This window comes from Oryx dammah, unplaced genomic scaffold (assembly GCF_014754425.2).
Source record: "Oryx dammah isolate SB20612 unplaced genomic scaffold, SCBI_Odam_1.1 HiC_scaffold_4, whole genome shotgun sequence".
Lineage (NCBI taxonomy): Eukaryota > Metazoa > Chordata > Mammalia > Artiodactyla > Bovidae > Oryx > Oryx dammah.
The window spans coordinates 10,628,959-10,649,351 of record NW_024070188.1 but is presented as its reverse complement, the minus strand read 5'-3'; the positions used below and the strand labels follow the sequence as shown (position 1 = coordinate 10,649,351).

Below are 20,393 nucleotides of genomic sequence, written 5' to 3'. Positions count from 1 at the left end.
TCCGACCAGCTCCCAGGTGACTCTACTGCTGCTGGGTGAAGGATCAACCTGAGTCACCAAGCTTTAGAGGAAATGCAGCCTTCTTTCTCACTCTTACCCCTGCCATTCCCTGGTCTCCATCCCCTCCCAGCTGTCTCTGGAATCTGGTGCTCCCAAGGAGGCCCCCGCCCCCTACAATCTCCTATGGAACACTCTCCCCTTAAATAATAGTTATTATCAGCCAGGCACTGTTCTAGGAATTTAACAAACACTAAATGATCCTCATAACAACTTTATGAGGTAGGCACTATTATCATCTCCATTTTACAGATGGAAAGGGTATATAACCTGTGCAGGGCCTTAGAGCAAAGGAGCAAAGGAGCTGGGATTTGAATTCAGGCAGAGTCTTTGCTCTTCCCTACTCAACATCGTCAGGTTTCCTTAGCATTAGTGATGACTTTCAAATCACATTTCCTGCTGCTACCTTGTCAGTTCTCCTTCTTTTCGTGATCAAACAAACTCAAAGACTACTTCACACCAACTTTTTTCACTCTGACCCTTGCCCTTAACGTCTGTGCTTGTTATCTCATCCAACTCTTTTCTCCTAAATTACCAATCCTCTTCGGATCATCAATAAATACACCCTCTTTTTATACACCATCTTCCCTAATCTCTCTAAAGGGGTTAGCCATGCCTTAACTTCTCTTTGCTTCTAGAACACTGAAAATACCTGTTTTCTTTGACCTTTCTGATGTTTTTCTTTTCTATCTCCTGTGTTGGCCCCCTTTTCTTCTTTTCTTGTCCTGTTCTTTCAGTCCCATAATCCACAGCACACAAACTTGCTACCTCCCATTAGAAACGATTCTATCTTCTTTCCCCTATGACCTATTCTACTACTAACTTGCTGATCATATCCCTCCTTAAAACCTACCATCACTCCCATCCCCTGCCCAAGACCAAATTTCTTTAAAAAATGCAAATTCCTTTTCCATTCCAGCTCCCATCTCCCTCTCATTCACCCACCGTTCCACTGCTATGCCTACACCACAGCCAAAGGAGACAAGGCACCTTGCCCAGTAACCCCTGCCTGGTCCACAAAGGTGTTCCCCTCCTACCGTCTCCACTCACTGAGCAAATATTTCCTGGGGACATATTATGAACCAAGAATAATGAAGAGTAAAAGGTCCAGATATCATGCTGCTTGCAGTCAAGGGTAACTAGAATTTACCAAATAATCGCGCACATTATTAACAGAGATCAGGAAACAACATGACAGAGAGTGACTTTTTTTGTTCAGGGTTCTGAACTCAAATGACTATTAAGTTCCCCTTCCGTCATCCTGCTCACCTCCGCCCCTTTCAGTCCCACACTTCCTCATCACTAAGTGACTACTGCTTTTGCATATGTATAAACACACGATGTTGCCTCCATAATCCCACTCCCCCGCAGAAGGTAGAGATCACACCATCACCCAAAACATGTTATTCAGCAATCAGAGATAATGAACATTATTCTTTTATTTGAAATCATTTTTTAAGTGAAACTGCTTACCCAAGTATCAGAAACTGCCCTGGGGCTGGAAGGCTCAGTTGTATGGAATCTTTCAGAAGTATCAACAGTGATGCCCAGCTATCCACTAAATTGGGCACTGGAATTCTGCAAGATGAACACAGTTTCTATACACAGAGAAAGCCAATATCAACTTTAATTTTCCCTATATTTCCCCAGTCTTTACCGTATTTTCCTACTTTCTCTGAAAATTTCCTAAATTTGGTAGACTGTGATACTGTGATAGAATATTTCTGAAAGCTTTATATTTTCTACTCTTATTATATGTAAAAAGAAAACCAAGCATACATACTTAAAATATCCAGTGTAACTTATTACAGTAGAAATTTTGCCACAGAAATACCAGTTCTTAACCACACTGACTCTCAAAATGCAGCTCAATAGATTTGCTTGATTACTGACGTCATAGTTCCCTACTCCCTTCCCTATTCTCTCCACGTCTCTCTTCTGTTAGCTGTTTCTCCTTCACCTACAAGCCTCTATCTCATCTAAGGGAGGGCTGTCCATCTATCCTGAATATCAGCCTCTCACCTCTAGAGAAATTAAGGTTCTCTTTGTTTCTTCTTGACCTTAACCCGAACTCTTCTACCTAAACTTAGATTTTAGGCAGTCCCTATTCTAAATCACAACCAGTTTAACCTAACTTTAAAAATGTTAGTCATCAATCACAAACTGATGCGAAGTTTGATGATTAAAGTGGAAAACATTCTCATAAGAGAGGATTAAAATTAAGGTTCTTGAATAAGAAGTTTATCAAAACTCAAATCAACGAAATTCTGTTCAGATGTCAGCTAAATGCAAAACTGGAATGCCGTAACAAGAAGATATTGTCATGTCATTCCATTAGAAAAAACAACAACAGACTGATGACCTTGTGTCTTCACCTGTATCAAAATAATGAATCAGTGGAAACAGGCATAGTCTCAAGAACAGGATGCAGTTTGTTTATTTATAGTTAAACGATTTTCTTAAAATTCAGTGTTTTAATGTCCAGTGTACTTTAATATACTTAGGTCTTTATATCTGTATGGTCCACATGACTGGGTCATTAAGAGGCCAACTGCCTTTATTAATATTTCCACAAACAATGTTTTTCTGTTTCCATTATTAGTTTAGTTTGAGAAGGAAAAAAAATAAGTATAACTTCTTGAAAGAATTCAGGTGCCTTCTTCCTTGTTTCCTAATTTTTATACATTGCTAAAGTGAGCAGAGATCCACAGCAGTTATCTTACCTTTGAATATAAGCATAGAAAAACTGAAGCATGCAGACTTCCAAAGAAAGATGTTTCTATAAACAAAAGAAACCGATTTTACAGTGAAGAAAAATGCTGCTTTTTCTTTTCCATAGTTATAACTACGCTGTATTTTACCAGGTTTAAATTAAAAAAATTAAAAGCAAACAAAACCAAACACTAGGTTGTCATCCGAATCATGCAGCTCTCTTCCATGTAGCAGGCAAAACACAAAAGCTACTTAAAAAGCTGAAAATGGACAGAAAGAATCAAAAGATTCTACAAAGCACACCCCAGTCATTATTTTTAAATGATCCATTGACTCTATAAGCATCAACACTGTTTTCATTTTAATCAGCCTATGCTTGGCTGGGCTATCAGAATCAGGCAGACTTTTTTTTTTTTTTTCCTAATAAAATGGAATTTAAATCTATTTTACCACAAGTTTCTGTTAAATTAGGATAGGCAGGTAGGTATAGTTGGTTCCAAATTTGAACTAACTCCTAATAGCCTAAAATCTATTCTTTAAAGTTAGTGCTGAATGTAACGTAATAAAAAGAAGGCACCCGCCCTTAAAAATCAATAATAGACAAGAAAATAACACCGATGTCCACTTTCATTTACCCAATTTGATTTGTTATGTTTTGACACTAACTATTCCCTTGAAAATTTCCCCTTGTACCACATGAGGAAAAATCAAGTATCTGATGAATGCAGAACTCAGCATACTGAGAACAGGGTGGGCAGCAGTTGAGGAGTACAGAACTTGCTCTTATTTGATTTTATATTCTTCACACTTAGCCCAGTGTCTCTGGCACAAGTAGGTGCTCAAAATAATCACACTAAATTGAGCTTTCACAAGCAAATTTAAAATCCTATCACAAATGCCTCAGTGGTGATTACAGAACAGTAAGGAAATTGTTAAAAAGTTAGTAAGGACACTGGGTATTTTTGTACATACTCTTTAGGCAATAGAAAAAAATAATGTAATATTTTCAGATATGTGCAATAATTCTTTTAAGGAAATAATCAGGCCTATTTTGGCTTGGCTTAAAGTCGTATGTTAGCAGTTGCTAAATATTTTTTAAGAAAATTGAACCTCTTAGTGTTGCTGAAATAAGGAGCGGAAAAAGTATACAAGTTCCTAACGTCACTAACTTGTAGACTTTTAGGTCTGCCTAACTAGAGACAAGGCGTTGGGAATGCAAAGACTTTGCCATTGACTTCTTGGTAGCACAGATTGTACATGGTCAAGAAATGACACCAACTAGAACTAAAGTTATAGCAAAATGTGAGGAGCTTACAGACTTGAGACCCTCATTCCAAAGAGAAAGCAGCAAGAAGCTGTGAAAAAGGCAACAATCGAAGTAAACAGACCCTGGGCTCTGGCTTCTGTGCTTTTCCTCTACATGACCAGAAAAATCTCACCTCAGAATCTGGTCCCACACTTACTCACTGCCTTAGACGTACATGTGGAGCGCTATGAGCAGTGAACTGCTCTTCAGTGGCCACAGGGAGGATCATGCCAGCGGGTCACTGTAGATACTGGTAACTGTTTTTATTAGGGCAGAGTAAGAACACGTGCACTCATCTCTGCAATCTATTTAAAAGGATGCATTGTACAAAAAATACCTTCCCTACCAGGGTCATCACTGAAGCACAACTGTAAGCAAATCGAAGGACAGCTCCTCTTACCTTGCCCTTGGCTATGGCCGGGGGCTGCTTTAAGACATCTTTCACAGTCTGCATGACAGCCTCTGCCCTCATAACACTGATAGACCGGACCAGCTCTACTAGTAAGAGCTGTTCTTCACTGGCTGCAGGAATGACCTGGAGAACACATCATTGTATTCACTCATGTACGGGTACAGGCAAGTCTTTTAAGAGAAATCACAGACTTAAGAGAATATTTTATGGCCTCTTTTAATATAAAGGCCCTTTCATGTCCCTTGATGACTTTGGGTAAGTTTCATTTTTTATCAATATAACACAGGTACATTGTTTCAAAAAGACAAACAGGACAAGGTATCTTTTAAGAAAAAATAGCAGTGTGCTTGCACTTATGCCCCAAAATGACCAGGCTCAACTCTTGGCTCTTTCCTATCATTTCTGAGTAATATTAGTGGTTGTTATTTTTCTTATTTCAGAATATTTTCTTCAATTTTACACATTATCTGCTGACATCCTACTTCACAAGACAAAGTTCTGGTTCTATTACACTCTTCTCTCTATCCTTCCACCATAGTTACATCATAATTTGATTTAAATCTACACCCAGTATTCATGATTACTTATAGTTATGTTGTATATTATCAGTATACATGTCTTCTCTTGTACGACTTTTTATTTTTCCTAAACTGCTTTTGTGTGCCAATTTTAAAAAATAATCTTCATTTATTCATTCCAACTGAAAAATCTTAACAAGTCTACTTTAATAAGATAATCTGCTTCAAAGAAATATAATTGTTTTATTAAAGTATTTATTTTTATTTATTTGGCCATGCCAGGTCTTAGTTACGGCATGTAGGATCTTTAGTTGGTGGCACGCAAACTCTTAGATGCAGTATGGGGACCTAGCTTCCCAACCAGGGATCAAACCCAGGCCCCCTGCATTGAGAGTACAGAGTCTTAGCCACTGGACCACATGGAAGTACCAATATAATTGTTTTTACTTTAATAGTTTTTAAGGATCTTCATAAAGAAATACTGAATATGATGAACTATGTCTGCGATCTTTCATTCATTTCAGAGTGGTTTATGATATGAAGAATTATTTATGCATATTTTATGTTTCTCCAATTTTCACTAAAATCCTGATGAAAAAATAAAAGATATATGAATAATTACATATCAACCAGAAGATGTATGAAATAAATGCATATATATCAATGGAAAGTATTACAATGCCCTATTCACAATGTTTTATATGTAAATGTGTTTAAAAATATGATAGTATATACAAGAAAACATAGTTTTTCTTATGCAGTATGACTTCAGTTGGATTTTTCTATCTTTATTAAAAAAACTTCCTTAACTGTCACAACATATTTAAGAGAAGTGTGTTCATATACACAAGTGCATTTCTGTGTCTACACTGTTTTTGTTTGCTTGGCCTTCTCTATCATAAGTTTATCCCCAAAGAATCCAACAACTGTAAATCTCCTCTAATTACATGCTCAAAAACATCAGATCAGATAACTAACCTACCTTTTCCCCTTCCTGCTTTCTCTTGAGATATCTTTGATAGATGTCTTTCTGTTCTACCCTGGTTTGGTACTCTCTAGGCTTGCTATATCGGAGAAGGCAATGGGAGCCCACTCCAGTACTCTTGCCTGGAAAATCCCCTGGATGGAGGAACCTGGAAGGCTGCAGTCCATGAGGTCACTAAGGGTCGGACACGACTGAGCGACTTCCCTTTCACTTTTCACTTTCATGCATTGGAGAAGGAAATGGCAACCCACTCCACTGTTCTTGCCTGGAGAATCCCAGGGACGGGGGAGCCTGGTGGGCTGCCGTCTATGGGGTTGCACAAAGTCGGACACAACTGAAGCCACTTAGCAGCAGCAGCAGCAGCAGCAGGCTTGCTATATAGTATCATCTTGATATTTCTCCTGTGACCATCAGCCTTTCTTTTTTCCTGTGTTGGAACTTTTATTTCTTGGATCCCATGCTGCCTTCTTTCTTGTTTTATTCCTCCTCTGCTGGAGATACATCTTACAGTATTTGAGAAAGGGTGAATCAACTGCAATTTTTTTTGAGACACTTCAAAGTCAAAATTCACCCGAGTGACACTTTGGCTGGGTAAAGTGCTATAAATTAAAACTAAATTTCCAATCATAAGTTCTAGTGTTCTATGATAAGTCCTATCATCATCCATCAAATATGACCAGTATTTTCTCTTTAGAAGGTTATCAGACCTCCTTTTCATCTCTGGTGATCTGACATTACTTGCTGATCTTTATGTAGACAGATCTCTTTTCACAGTGCCTATAAAAACTCATTTCCTTTACTTCTGGGGAATTTCCTTGTACTATTTCTTAGATACTTTTCTCCCCTCATTTTTTCTATTTCTTCTTTCTTCAAAAAGATACTGCACCTCCAGTATCATTTCCCTAATTTAAAAGTCTCCTTTCCTGTATTTTCCACAACTCTAAATTTACATTCTATATCTATCTACTTTCACTTCTCTTATACTGATTTTGTTTTGCTTCTGCTAAAAAATTTTGACATTTAAGACAATTTAAAATTTTTGCAATCAGTCAGTTCAGTTCAGTCGCTCAGTCGTGTCCGACTCTCTGTGACCCCATGAATCGCAGCACGCCAGGCCTCCCTGTCCATCACCAATTCCTGGAGTTCACTCAGACTCACGTCCATCAAGTCTGTGATGCCATCCAGCCATCTCATCCTCTGTCATCCCCTTCTCCTCCTGCCCCCAATCCCTCCCAGCATCAGAGTCTTTTCCAATGACTCAACTCTTCGCATGAGGTGTCCAAAGTACTGGAGTTTCAGCTTTAGCATCATTCCTTCCAAAGAAATCCCAGGGCTGATCTCCTTCAGAATGGACTGGTTGGATCTCCTTGCAGTCCAAGGGACTCTCAAGAGTCTTCTCCAACACCACACTTCAAAAGCATCAATTCTTCAGTGCTCAGCTTTCTTCACAGTCCAACTCTCACATCCATACATGACCACTGGAAAAACCATAGCCTTGACTAGACGGACCTTTGTTGGCAAAGTAATGTCTCTGCTTTTGAATATGCTATGTAGGTTGGTCATAACTTTTCTTCCAAGGAGTAAGAGTCTTTTAGTTTCATGGCTGCAGTCACCACCTGCAGTGATTTTGGAGCCCAAAATAATCTCTTATTTCATGGATGTAATATAATTTTACCTGTTGAAATTTAGATTTTCTTCTGTTACCTGCACTATTACTTTTGACTTTCTCTATCTACTTGTTTTGGTCTTCATCTTATTTTCAGAGGCTTTCTTCATGTGCCTGGTATTCCTTGGCTCTCTATTTCCCAGGTAGCTCAGCTGGTAAAGAATTTGCTTGCAATGCAGGAGACCCTGGTTTAATTTCTGGATCAGGAAGATCCTCTGGAGAAGGGATAGGCCACCCACTCCAGTATTCCTGACTGCAAACTTCCATGGACAGAGGAGTCTGGCAAGCTATAGTCCATGGGGTCGCAGAGTTGGACATGACTAAGCACAGCACAGAAATAATAAAAACTATACACAAATGTATTTACAGAGTCCTTATTAAGTGCCACATATTGGTAAGTGCCATATATATATGCATACCCTTCCTCCCTCCCTTTCCTCTTTCTACCCACCCTCCCTCCCTCCGGTTCAGATTCTCACAACCCCATAAAGCAGTAATGCTGCCCTGAGGACGTTATATAGCTAGTGAGTGGAGAAGTCAATATGTGAACCCCAGGGACCTGGTTTCAAAGTATGAGGTCTTAACAACTATATAACTACTGCCTTTCAAAAAGAAATTAAAACGTGATGGGAAGCCAAGCATTCAGGTGCAAGACTACTCGATAGGTGGCCCTTCCTGTGTAGTGCCAGCAGCCTAGTTTTGGAGTCCTTTTTGTTGTTGTTGTTGTTAGGAGACACAAAAATTTAAGTAGCTTAGGTCTTTTTTCTTGGTCAGGCCATTTTCCTAGAGAGGAATCCTAAAAACTCCTACCTGAGGAACATAATGGCTTCCTGCCATCTTGCTGGGGTGAGGTTGATTCCATTTTTTCGGAATGTAGACTTTTCCTGACTGCTGTAGGCAGCATGATGTCTAATTCCTACCTGTATGAACCTTGTACTTGGATGCAATCTCAAAAATGACAGAATGATCTCTTTTTATTTCCAAGGCAAACCATTCAATATCACAGTAATCTAAGTCTATGCCCCGAGCACTAATGCTGAAGAAGCCGAAGTTGAACAGTTGTGTGAGGATCTACAAGACCTTCTGGAACTAACACCCCAAAACGATGTCCTTTTCATCATAGAGGACTGGAATGCAAAAGTAAGAAGTCAAGAAACACCTGGAGTAACAGGCAAATTTGGCCTTGGAGTACAGAATGAAGCAGGGCAAATGCTAACAGAGGTTTCTCAAGAGAACGCACTGGTCACAACAAACACTCTCTTCCAACAACACAAGAGAAGACTCTACACATGGACATCACCAGATGGTCAACACGGAAATCAGATTGATTATATTCTTTGCAGCCGAAGATGGAGAAGCTCTATACAGTCAGCAAAAACAAGACCAGGAGCTGGCTGTGGCTCAGAAGAACTCCTTATTGCCAAATTCAGACTTAAATTGAAGAAAGTAGGGAAAACCACCAGATCATTTAGGTATGACCTAAATCAAACCCCTTACGATTATACAGTGGAAGTGACAAATAGACTCAAGGGGTTAGATCTGACAGACAGAGCGCCTGAAGAACTATGGACGGAGGTTCGTGACACTGTACAGGAGGCAGTGATCAAGACCATCCCCAAGAAAACAAAACGCAAAAAGGCATAAGGGTTGTCTGAGGAGGCCTTACAAATAGCTGTGAAAAGAAGAGAGGTGAAAGGAAAGATATACCCATCTGAATGCAGAGTTCCAAAGAATAGCACGGAGAGAGAAGAAAGCCTTTCTCAGTGATCAGTGCAAAGAAATAGAGGAAAACAATAGAATGGGAAAGACTAGAGATCTCATCAAGAAAATTAGAGATACCAGGGGAATATTTCATGCAAAGGTGGGCTCAATAAAGGACAGAAATGATATGGACCTAACAGAAGCAGAAGACAGTAAGAGGTGGCAAGAATACACAAAAGAACTGTACAAAAAAAAATCTTCACGACTCAGATAACCATGCTGGTGTGATCAATCACCTAGAGCCAGACATTCCAGAATGTGAAGTCAAGTGGGCCTTAGGAAATATCACTACGAACAAAGCTAGTGGAGGTGATGGAATTCCAGTTGAGCTATTTCAAATCCTGAAAGATGATGCTGTAAAAGTGCTGCACTCAATATGCCAGCAAATTTGGAAAACTCAGCAGTGGCCACAGGACTGGAAAAGGTCAGTTTTCATTCCAATCTCAAAGAAAGGCAAAGCCAAAAAATGTTTAAACTACCACACAATTGCACTCATCTCACATGCTAGCAAAGTAATGCTCAAAATTTTCCAACCCAGCCTTCAGCAGTCTGTGAACCACGAATTTCCAGATGTTCAAGTTGGATTTAGAAAAGGCAGAGGAACCAGAGATCAAATTGCCAACATCTGCTGGATCGTCAAAAAGCAAGAAAGTTCCAGAAAAATACCTACTTCTGCTTTATTGACTATGCCAAAGCCTTTGACTTTGTGGATCACAACAAACTGCAGAAAATTCTGAAAGAGATGGGAATACCAGACCACCTGACCTGCCTCCTGAGAAATCGGTATGTAGGTCAACCAGCAAGTTAGAACTTGACATGGAACAACAGACTGGTTCCAAATTGGGAAAGGAGTATGTCAAGGCTGCATATTGTCACCTGGCTCATTTAACTTTTTGCAGAGTACATTATGCAAAATGCTGGGCTGGATCAAGCATAAGCTGGAATCAAGACTGCCGGGAGAAATATCAATAACCTTAGATACTCAGAAGACACCACCCTTATGGCAGAAAGTGAAGAAGAACTGAAGAGCCTCTTGATGAAGTGAAAGAGGACAGTGAAAAAGGTGGCTTAAAACTCAACATTCAGAAAACTAAGATCATGGCATCCCATCCCATCCCTTCATGGCAAATAGATGGGGAAACAGTGGAAACAGTGGCAGACTTTATTCTTTTGGGCTCCAAAATCACTGCAGATGGTGACTGCAGCCATGAAATTAAAAGACGCTTGCTCCTTGGAAGAAAATCTATGACCAACCGAGACAGAATATAAAAAAGTAGAGACATTACTTTGCCAACAAAGGTCCGTCTAGTCAAAGGTATGGTTTTTCCAGTAGTCATGTATGGATGTGAGAGTTGGACTATAAAGAAAGCTGAGTGTCAATTAGAATTGATGCTTTTGAACAGTGGTGTTGGAGAAGACTCTTGAGAGTCCCTTGGACTGCAGGGAGATCCAACCAGTCCATCCTAAAGGGAATCAGTCCTGAATATTCATTGGAAGGACTGATATTGAAGCTGAAACTCCAATACTTTGGCCACCTAATGTGAAGAACTGACTCACTACAAAAGACCCTGATGCTGAGAAAGGTTGAAGGTGGGAGGAGAAGGGGACGACAGAGGATGAGATGGTTGGATGGCATCACCGACTTGATGGATATGAATTTGAGTAAGCTCTGGGAGTTGGTGATGGGAGCCTGGCATGCTGCAGTCCACGGGGTCACAGAGTCGGAACGACTGAGCGAATGAACTGAACTATGAACCTTGTGCCTTTGGATCAAGAGTCTCTTTTCATCAACTCTTCACAAAGTAAACTTGACTCCAGTATCCTGTTGGGGTAGGGTAAGAGAAGTGGGTGGCTGCTTGGGTTGGGAAAAGGGAGCTATAAACTTTCAATCAGTCCTCCAGATTTCAGCCCCATCCTAACTCTTTGCCTTTAGAAGTACCTGATACTTCTACTTCCAGACTGTCTGTCTATAGATTTACATCAGTGATTGATCCTTTGCTTGCAGCAAATCAGTAGAGCAGAGAAAACTCATATTGATATCCAAGTCAGTTATAACTCAGACATGTATTTTTTGTTGTGCAAAACTTTTTGACGTTTGTGGTCACATGACATTTATGACCACACTTATGTGGTCACCCCTCCCAAGTTTTTGTCATTTAAAATTTTTTCACTCTCATTTTTGGTAAGAGGGAAGATAAAAATGCATGTGTTCAATATGCCATGTTAAACCACATATGCTTAACTAACTTTAAATAATCCAAGTTCTCTATTCTGTCCAATGTAATATCTACTACTGAATCCTTACATGCAAAATGTCATATAAACAGAATGTTTATTTTTTTTTACTTGAAATGTGTCAGCATACATGTAATATGAAATCAGCACAAAAATAAGATTAGAAACCTTCAGCTAGACGAATCACATATCTTACAGGAATAAATTATTTAACAGCCTTAGTATTCTAGTGAGTCAGTATTTATATCCAATACAGAATAGTTTTTTGAGCTTTCAAACTCATAAAGCAACAAAATTTCCACATATATAATCTAAAGACAATATATGAATTACATTTAAGCAGTCACATTGTAACAAAAAGCTAATCAAGATGAAAATTTCTCTCCATACTCTTGCTATGCGCTTTAAATGACTATCATTTAAAAAACACATTGTATCTGATTACCATTTCTATACAGCTACAGTTTTAATATCATATGAATTTCTTTTTTTATATAAAGTATCTTTTATATTTAAGAAATTTAGGCAATATATTATTATCTAAACTGGAAGACAAACTTACTTTTCTGCAACCCACCCCATCCCAGCCCCTAATCCCATTGCAACTAATGGAAAATTGAAACTCAGCATGTATTCACCATATGCTTACCAAGTGAAAAAATAAACACATACCTTGGTCCTGGTGGGAGCTTTGTTCTGTCTTCTCTCATTCCATACAAAGGCAATGGCAGCCATAAAGTGAACACCATGATTCATTGAAATGGGCCCCAATAATTCTAGGATCTGCTGCCTCAAGTTCTAAAAAAATTTGAGCAAATCACAACTACATTAAAAATTATGAAAGCATTAATAACTGGACTGTGCTTTTAGTTTTTCTTGGAAGAATATACAGAACTTGTTTGTTTTACCACCTAAATCATGATAGTGAAGTGAAGTGAAAGTCGCTTAGTTGTGTCTGACTCTTTGCAACCCCATTCAATTCTCCAGGCCAGAATACTGGAGTGGTTAGCCGTTCCCTTCTCTAGGGGATCTTCCCAACCCAGGGATCGAACCCAGGTCTCCCACATTGCAGGTGGATTCTTTACCAGCTGAGCTACCAGGGAAGCCCAAGAATAGTGGAGTGGTAGATAATGGTATCTGTGGTAAATAATGGTGGAGGAAAGTTTAATAATATTAAGAGATGCAACCATGGTCATTTTAATTCAAAAGGGAAACAAATAACCTGTAACAGTTTAATCCAAGTATTAAAATAAAACATCATTTTGTTTAAATTTTCTATTGATTTCTAGCCTTCCTCCACAGTGCCAGGTATGCTCCCATGCTTCCCAAGTCTAGGAAGTCAGATCTGGAGTAAGATTAGGTAATTGAGGGATATCAATTTGATGACTGGCCATAGCAAAATGCTTTTAAACATTCACATAATTTCCCACTAAATATAAAGAAGAAACTTTGGGAAATATCTGAAAGTATAAGAAGAAAAATAATTTTTGAATCAACCATTAACTTTATCATCTTGAGATAATCACTATTAGCTCATGAATTTTCTTTATTCCTTCTTCTGCAGATTATTTTTTAACATAGTTAGAAACACAATATTTGTTCAATTATGTAAAATTCCTGTTTTACTAAACTTTTAAGCAGTTTACATCGACTAAGAATTCTTCAAAACCATGATTATTAGTGGCGACATAATGTAACACTGAGTAAATAATTTACTTAACCATTCCCTTATTTTTCAGGATCTCTTTTTTCTTGCCATTAAATAAGGCTGTGGTGGTGGTGGCTCAGTCGCTAAGTCGTGTCTGACTCTTGTGACCCCATGGAGTGTAGCCTACCAGGTTTCTCTGTCCATAGGATTCTCCAGGCAAAAACACTGGAGTGGGTTGCCATTTCCTTCTCCAGGAGATCTTCCCAGCCCAGGAATTGAACTTGGGTCTCCTGCATTGCATGCAGATTCTTTACTGACTGAGCTAGAGGGAAGCCCATAATATTTATTATAAGTAAGGCTGTAATAAATATCATACATATTTACATAATTTTGATTACTTTAGAGTTCATTACTAAAGAAGATTACTAGGTCAGAAGCTATGTAACTTAAAGGTCTCTGTACATACTGCTACACTATTTTCCAGGAGAGATTTGCATATTAAAATGTCAGCTTGAAATGTTCTAAAAAAGGAATAAAGTTACAACATGTATGACTGAATCTCAAAAATATTATGTCACATGAAAGAAGTTAGACACAAAAGATCAAATAATGTATAATTTCTTTTTTATAGGAAATGGCCTGAAAAAGCAAATCAATATACAGAGAAAACAGATTAAGGGTTGATGGTAGTTAGGGATGGGAACCAAGTGCCTGCAGATGGGCATGAAGAATCTTTTTGTGGGGATGGCTATGTTGAAACATTAGATTGTGGTGAGAGTACTAGAGCGCTTTAAGTTTACTAAAAAAAAAAAAATGTATTATATATGCTTAAAAAGTGTGATTTTTTTAATGTCGTTTCAAGAAAATAGTTAAAATTACTTGATAACTCATTACACAATCCACACAGAGTATCATAAATACTACTCAAATCATTCACAAATTTGGAACATAATCTCTAGGAGAGTTGTCAAATAGACTCTTGAGCTCCAAGGGTGAAGTGTGACTTATCTTACCTTTGTGGCTCCAAGGTTAATGGTGGAGACAGAGGCAGACGCGGCCATGGTCATTTTTTCCGAAGAATCGGCCTGATGCAGCACGCTCCAAAGCAGTGTCACTGAGGACATGATCATGTGAAGGATCGAGAGGATTCCACTGCGGGCTTCAAATAGGTGTTTGTGATCTACATTGACCAAAAGCTATCAAAGTCAGGGGAAAAAGAAACATGTCATTTACTGAGGTTTACAAATGGGGACCTATTAGGCCTCACAGTCTTTAAAAACCAGTCAAATATTTGTGCAGTCTCACTTGGTGATATTGTGTAGTAGGATCCAACAAACAGTAGTGGATAATGGCTGTGATCCCTTCCAAAAGAGTAAGAATCATATCTGGTGGGATAATTGATGCCATCCACAGAGGCCTGAAAGAAAATGTATCCGTGTGAACACAAGTTCTGTCAACAAGAAGTTTGTGTTTCATCAATAATAAATGCCCAGCATGTGCTAAGCACAAAGTAAGGGCTCAATAAATATTATATAAATAAACGACTAAATAAATAAATTAGCTTTTATATCCTCATCTAATAAAATCACTGTGACACATTAAATGTACTAAAGTTCTTTGGGGATAACAAATTCTAAACAAAATAAATACAGCCAGCAAATCTCTGGCAACCATGTAATGAAAGGCCTATCAGTATTAAAGGATACAGCCAGTTTTCTTATATCCAGTACCTGAGCTCACACAGGAGATAAACCAGACACTAGTTTATTAAACACTTGGATAAATTTTGACAGATTAATTTTGAATATGGCCTGGGGATACAGATAAAATTCGACATCAGACAACAAAAATTCAAAACAAGAAATAAAATCAGATGGGAAAAGTATTCATAATTTTAAATTAATTTTAGTGTGACATTAACTTGCACTTCGGAGAAGGCAATGGCACCCTACTCCCGTACTCTTGCCTGGAAAATCCCATGGATGGAGGAGCCTGGAAGGCTGCAGTCCATGGGGTCTCGAAGAGTCGGACACGACTGATAGACTTCACTTTCACTTTTCACTTTCATGCATTGGAGAAGGAAATGGCAACCCACTCCAGTGTTCTTGCCTGGAGAATCCCAGGGACGGGTGAGCCTGGTGGGCTGCCGTCTATGGAGTTGCACAGAGTCAGACACGACTGAAGCAACTTAGCAGCAGCACCAACTTGCACTTAGATCAATGTATCAGATAAACTAAGGAAACCCTTTGCAAAGCTTTCTGCTACTTTTGCCAGCTCAGTCAAGAAGAGCATCAAAATTAATTTCAGCTCTACAGAGGAAAAAAGTCCTGTTTATCTATCCCTTCTGTTTTCCATTCTTGATTCTTTTATGGATACTCTTCCTCAATTTTCTTCTTTATGAAACTAACATGCTATGTGTAACCTAACAATAACCTCTAATTTATTTACCCAAATTGCAACTGACTTTCTAGATGATGAAGTGGTCATACATGTAAAAAATGCCAATAATGACAAAATTAAAAATCAATTCTTACCTACTATCAGATAATCCTGTTTCATATTTGTACTGTTGAATTAAATTATCTAAATTTCTACAAAGCTGTAGTGTCACAGAGACAACCACTCTCTGGAGAACTTTTCCCATGTAAGGCAGAGTAGATGTGATTAAACCAATCCACTGTGGGTGCATCTTACAGGCACAGTGTTGATGTAAAGCTCGTATCACCGCACAGAGGAACATGCCTTGAGATGTGATTGGCTGGGCATGCAAATACTGAAGAGAAGTCATGGGCTGATGGGGATTGATGTGCTCCAGATCAGATACCACAAAATCAAAACCTGTTTCATTCTCTTCAGGGATAGTCATTACCCTGTGTTCGAGAACAATGAGCCTCTGAAGCACTTTGAGAAGTTGTGACTGGAGCGTGCTGCCACTGTCAAATTCATCTTCGGAGAAATTGATCAGGCTGTCCTCTGAGAAACCTTCTTCCACAGCAATCATGTTCTTACCTGCCATCTTTTCACTGTGCCATTTCTGTGCACTAAAGATAGATGACAGCAAACAGTGAAGAATCACTTTCTGAACTTTGCACTTAGATAACATATCAGAGATAAAACTAGGGAAACCTTTTGCTGAGCTTTCTATGACTTTTGCCAGCTCGGTGAAGAGGAGTGTTAAAATTTCGATGCTCATCATCTGCATGTTTCGATTGCCTATTAAATCTTGTGCTGAAACCTTGACATGAGTCGGGTAGTGGCTACGCATATAATACAAACAGAGAGAAATAAGGATTTCTATGTACATAGAACTCCGGAAGTTATGATTTGAGTCCACTGGAATGTGACTGTAAAAATCTTTTCCCATAACAGAAATCCGGTGTCTGGCCAAAAGATTCTGAAGCAGAGACAACTGAGGCGTATATGCGTTATTTACACTAGTGGTTGAAATGGCATTTACAAAAGCAATGGGGTTAGTTTTCAAGATGGCCTTGATGGCAGAAAAAGCATACAGAGTCCTGGATGAATCGTACAACTGGAGATACAAAAGCACATGTTGGTAGAGAGGATGGATGTTGAAATTGGGAGATTTTCGTGATCCTGGAGAACCCATGTCACTCTCAATTTCAGAAATTTCTCCCTCGCCACAGCTGTACCAGTTCTCTAAATCCAGACCATCACTGAAGAAAACACTGGTCTGCTTAGGTTTTTCATTAGAAGTTTTCTTCTTGTCATCATCCTTTTTTCTGGCAAGTTTTACTTTCGGTTTTGCTCCTGGTTGTTTACCTGACTCCTTAACAATTGTTTCTTGCTCGGAGACTTTTTCTGATAATTTTTCTTTGAAGCTGAACTGAATGCTACTGTGACTTCTCTGTCGACATCTGGTTTCTGTAGAAGCAACAGAAGAGTCGTGGAAAGTCTGTGTGGTTCCTGAAATACAAGGTGAGGAGCTGTTTCTGGAAATTCCATTTGGCATACACTCACAGCTTCCCTCTGCAGACACAGACAGAAACTGAGAACCGTCATTATTCAGCAAAGCACTCTGGCTCTGCTGAGCAGGCTGATCTTCATTGCTAGTCACCTCCTCGCCTGGATCCACATCACTGTCCTTCGGGGGCAGCCCTTCAATTTCTGACTGAGATGGCACTGATGCAGACTCCGCTTCGAGGCCACTGACAACTTTACAGATCAGATCAAAGACCACCTGCTGAACATCATCATCGGGGGAGCCTGCGCTTGGCGCGGGGGAATCGTCTTGTGCCGTCACGCTCTCAGGATCGGCTTCGTAACTCAAGTTGTCCCCAGCAGAGGACTGAGAACACCCTGAGTCAGACCTCTGAAGTATTTCTATCTGTTGGTCTGGCAGATCGAAATCAGACACAACCATAGGGATTGTCTCACTGCTGGTACTTAGGAGGGACAGTCTGTCACTTAATGGATTAACAGTAAGGCTGAAGTTCTCCATTTCATCCATGGTAAGTGTCTTTTCACCATTTCCTTTCGATGCCATGAGTTGTACTTGGCTTACTGGCAAAGAAAGAGAATAAAGAAAAACAATACAAAATACATTAAAACAATTGAAATGTAAATTGAACAAGATTTTTTAATCATTACTTTCATTACTTACTTATATTTTTCTATTAAAATGTTTATTAATATGTTAGACCTTTTAAGTTAGAAAATTATGTAGATGACTATTAATTAGAATTTAATAAAGACAACTCAACATCAGAGGGCTATTATTCAACTGAATTAAACAAAACAGCACATTTAACAGAGAGAAAACATAAAACGTTGCCCTTATCCCCAAATACAACATTCTTTTAAAATAGTTCAGTATATAGTTAATATATAAATACATAATCTCCTTGATTTTAACAAAATTCAACAAGCATTTATAAATTATCTAGTTTGAGTAAGGCCCTAAATGAGGAGAAGAGCGTGAGAAAAGAAAAAAACATCACTCTTTACTCTGAGAAGTTTTAAAACAAGTAGGGGATCACAAATACCCATTTCTGTGCTTTTAGGGGAGCATTTCTTCAGAGAGGGTGGAAGGCTTAGTTCCATGCAAGAAGTGCAAAATCAGAAGCTTCAGATTCAGGGAAAGCATCATGACACCACAGATGAGGTCTGAGAATGATCTCAGAGAGGTGAGAATTCAGCAGACAGGCAGGAACTACTGCAGGCAAAGTGTTAATGCAAAGAAGTGCTGGCGGATAAGCAGAGCAGAGCATGTTCTTAAGAGGTCAGGGGAAGCTGTGGAAAGGAAGCTAGAGAAAGGAACCATGGCTCTGTAGAAACACACTCAACATGAAGCAGGAGCACAGTTCCATGCTAACTTCACCACCTACCAGCTGTGAGATTCTGAGAAAGCCACAGCCTCATCGGCAACATGACCTTTTCATTACTGACCTTACAGGATTATTTTACAAGAGAGATAAATAAAATTGATTCTTTTGTCTGTAACATACAACAATCTAAGGGGCCATTATTGGTGTATTATAGAGGGTATCATTTGACAATTTGTGAATGTCTATTAATTTCTATTATTAGTAACAGTATTCTATTAACAGTAACAGCAAATATTTATCAAATATTAATCATAACAGTGCACATTTATCAAACACTTATATGCCAGTCACTGCACTAAGCATGTCACTAACATGACCACACCTAACGCTCGCCATGAAGTTCTGAGAGGTGGGTATAGTCATCCTCATTTTATAGATGAGGGAAATGACACCTGAAATAGAAATGTGCACTGAAAGCTTACTATAGATTCCCAGTGGAGTATCTATAGAACCCTGCAGGACCAGGACTGTAAAGTCTACAGGTTATTTGCTAATACTGAAGAATGCTTCTGACCGGAGCTATGCTAATGCCTCCCCTGAGACAGTCCGCTGATAACAGAGATCCAACTCCTCTAAGATGGTCAGTGATGAGGTACAAACTGGCGCATGCAAGCAGCGCTACTGCATGCAGACGGGAAGAAAATCAGCCCATGGAGAAATTCTCACGTTTGGTTCTCTTGACAATCACTGCTGTGTGTTTGCCCCTCTCTTTATTTATTAACTTAATTCTAAATAGAGTTGGTCTACTTCCATGTGATATTCACCATTACTGCAGGAAAAGTTCTGCATGAAATGCTTGTCACTCTCTTCTCCAGGAAAACAGGGAGCCTTATTCCAGTAACGTTCTGCTTGCACTCGCTGCACTGAAACCCTCTGAGTTTTGGGATGCAGTAAGAGCAATAGCAGTGGCTCCAAAACTCTCGCGATATCATGTCTTTGCAGAACTTGGTTCAGCCAGGCTTGTCCCACAGAGCTGGTGGAACCATCGAGACTGTTAAGGCTATCTAGCATGATGAACAGTGACCTACAATAAACACCAGTAATTAAAACAAAGAACAGAATACTTACTTTAAATACTCTAATTTTTAAAAAATTGACATTACTCTAAGTTGTATTTCTTACGTTGAATTAACTATTTTAAAGTAATTATATTTCAGAATAACTTTTGACTACAGCATTTTAATAACCTTAATCCCCAGTCTCAGTAGATACAATGAAATAAAGAAAAAGAAAGTAAAGTTACTCAGTCATGTCCGACTCTTTGTGATCCCATGAACTGTAGCCTACCAGGGTCCTCTGTCCATGGGACTTTCCAGGCAAGAGTACTGGAGTGGGGTGCCATTTCCTTCTCCAGAGGATCTTCCCAACCCAGGGATCGAACCTGGGTCTCCAGCATTGCACGCAGATGCTTTTACCATCTGAGCCACCAGGGAAACCAAAAAGATACAATGAGAAAGGAGAAAATAGTCCTCTCTCTTTTCTCAAACACTTGCATTTTTTGAAATTTCACAAGCATACATTATTTCTATAAGATAAATACTAAAAAGCAGAAGAAAAAAACTTGACAGTCTGTTTTAGTACCATATTACTGTTTGTATCACTAAATATGGAGCCCTCTGCAAGTCAACACTATTTCCATGTTGCTCTGTGCTCCTTTGCACTCATTCTCTTTATTAGTTGAAGCCATGTGGTTAATTCAAGGAAAGACCTTCTGTGAAAGGTGTGGAGGTATGGTTTGGGATCAG

The 20,393-nt window shown here is 39.0% G+C and overlaps 1 protein-coding gene across 5 annotated transcripts in view; it reads right to left on the bottom strand.

The window, feature by feature from the left end:
• DOP1A (DOP1 leucine zipper like protein A) overlaps positions 1 to 20,393 on the bottom strand; it is a 116,899-nt gene that overhangs the window by 16,456 nt on the left and 80,050 nt on the right. For all 5 annotated transcript variants that reach the window (XR_005720858.1, XM_040238946.1, XM_040238947.1 and 2 more), the window contains 8 exons: positions 19,413 to 19,672; positions 15,835 to 17,824; positions 14,606 to 14,717; positions 14,314 to 14,496; positions 12,325 to 12,450; positions 4,476 to 4,610; positions 2,781 to 2,836; positions 1,531 to 1,635 (listed from right to left, as the gene is read on the bottom strand). Coding sequence is in view for 4 of the 5 variants with exons in the window: in XM_040238946.1 (XP_040094880.1) it covers positions 1,531 to 1,635; positions 2,781 to 2,836; positions 4,476 to 4,610; positions 12,325 to 12,450; positions 14,314 to 14,496; positions 14,606 to 14,717; positions 15,835 to 17,824; positions 19,413 to 19,672 (2,967 nt within the window). In the remaining variant the exon portion in view is untranslated. The remainder of the gene's footprint in view (positions 1 to 1,530; positions 1,636 to 2,780; positions 2,837 to 4,475; positions 4,611 to 12,324; positions 12,451 to 14,313; positions 14,497 to 14,605; positions 14,718 to 15,834; positions 17,825 to 19,412; positions 19,673 to 20,393) is intronic.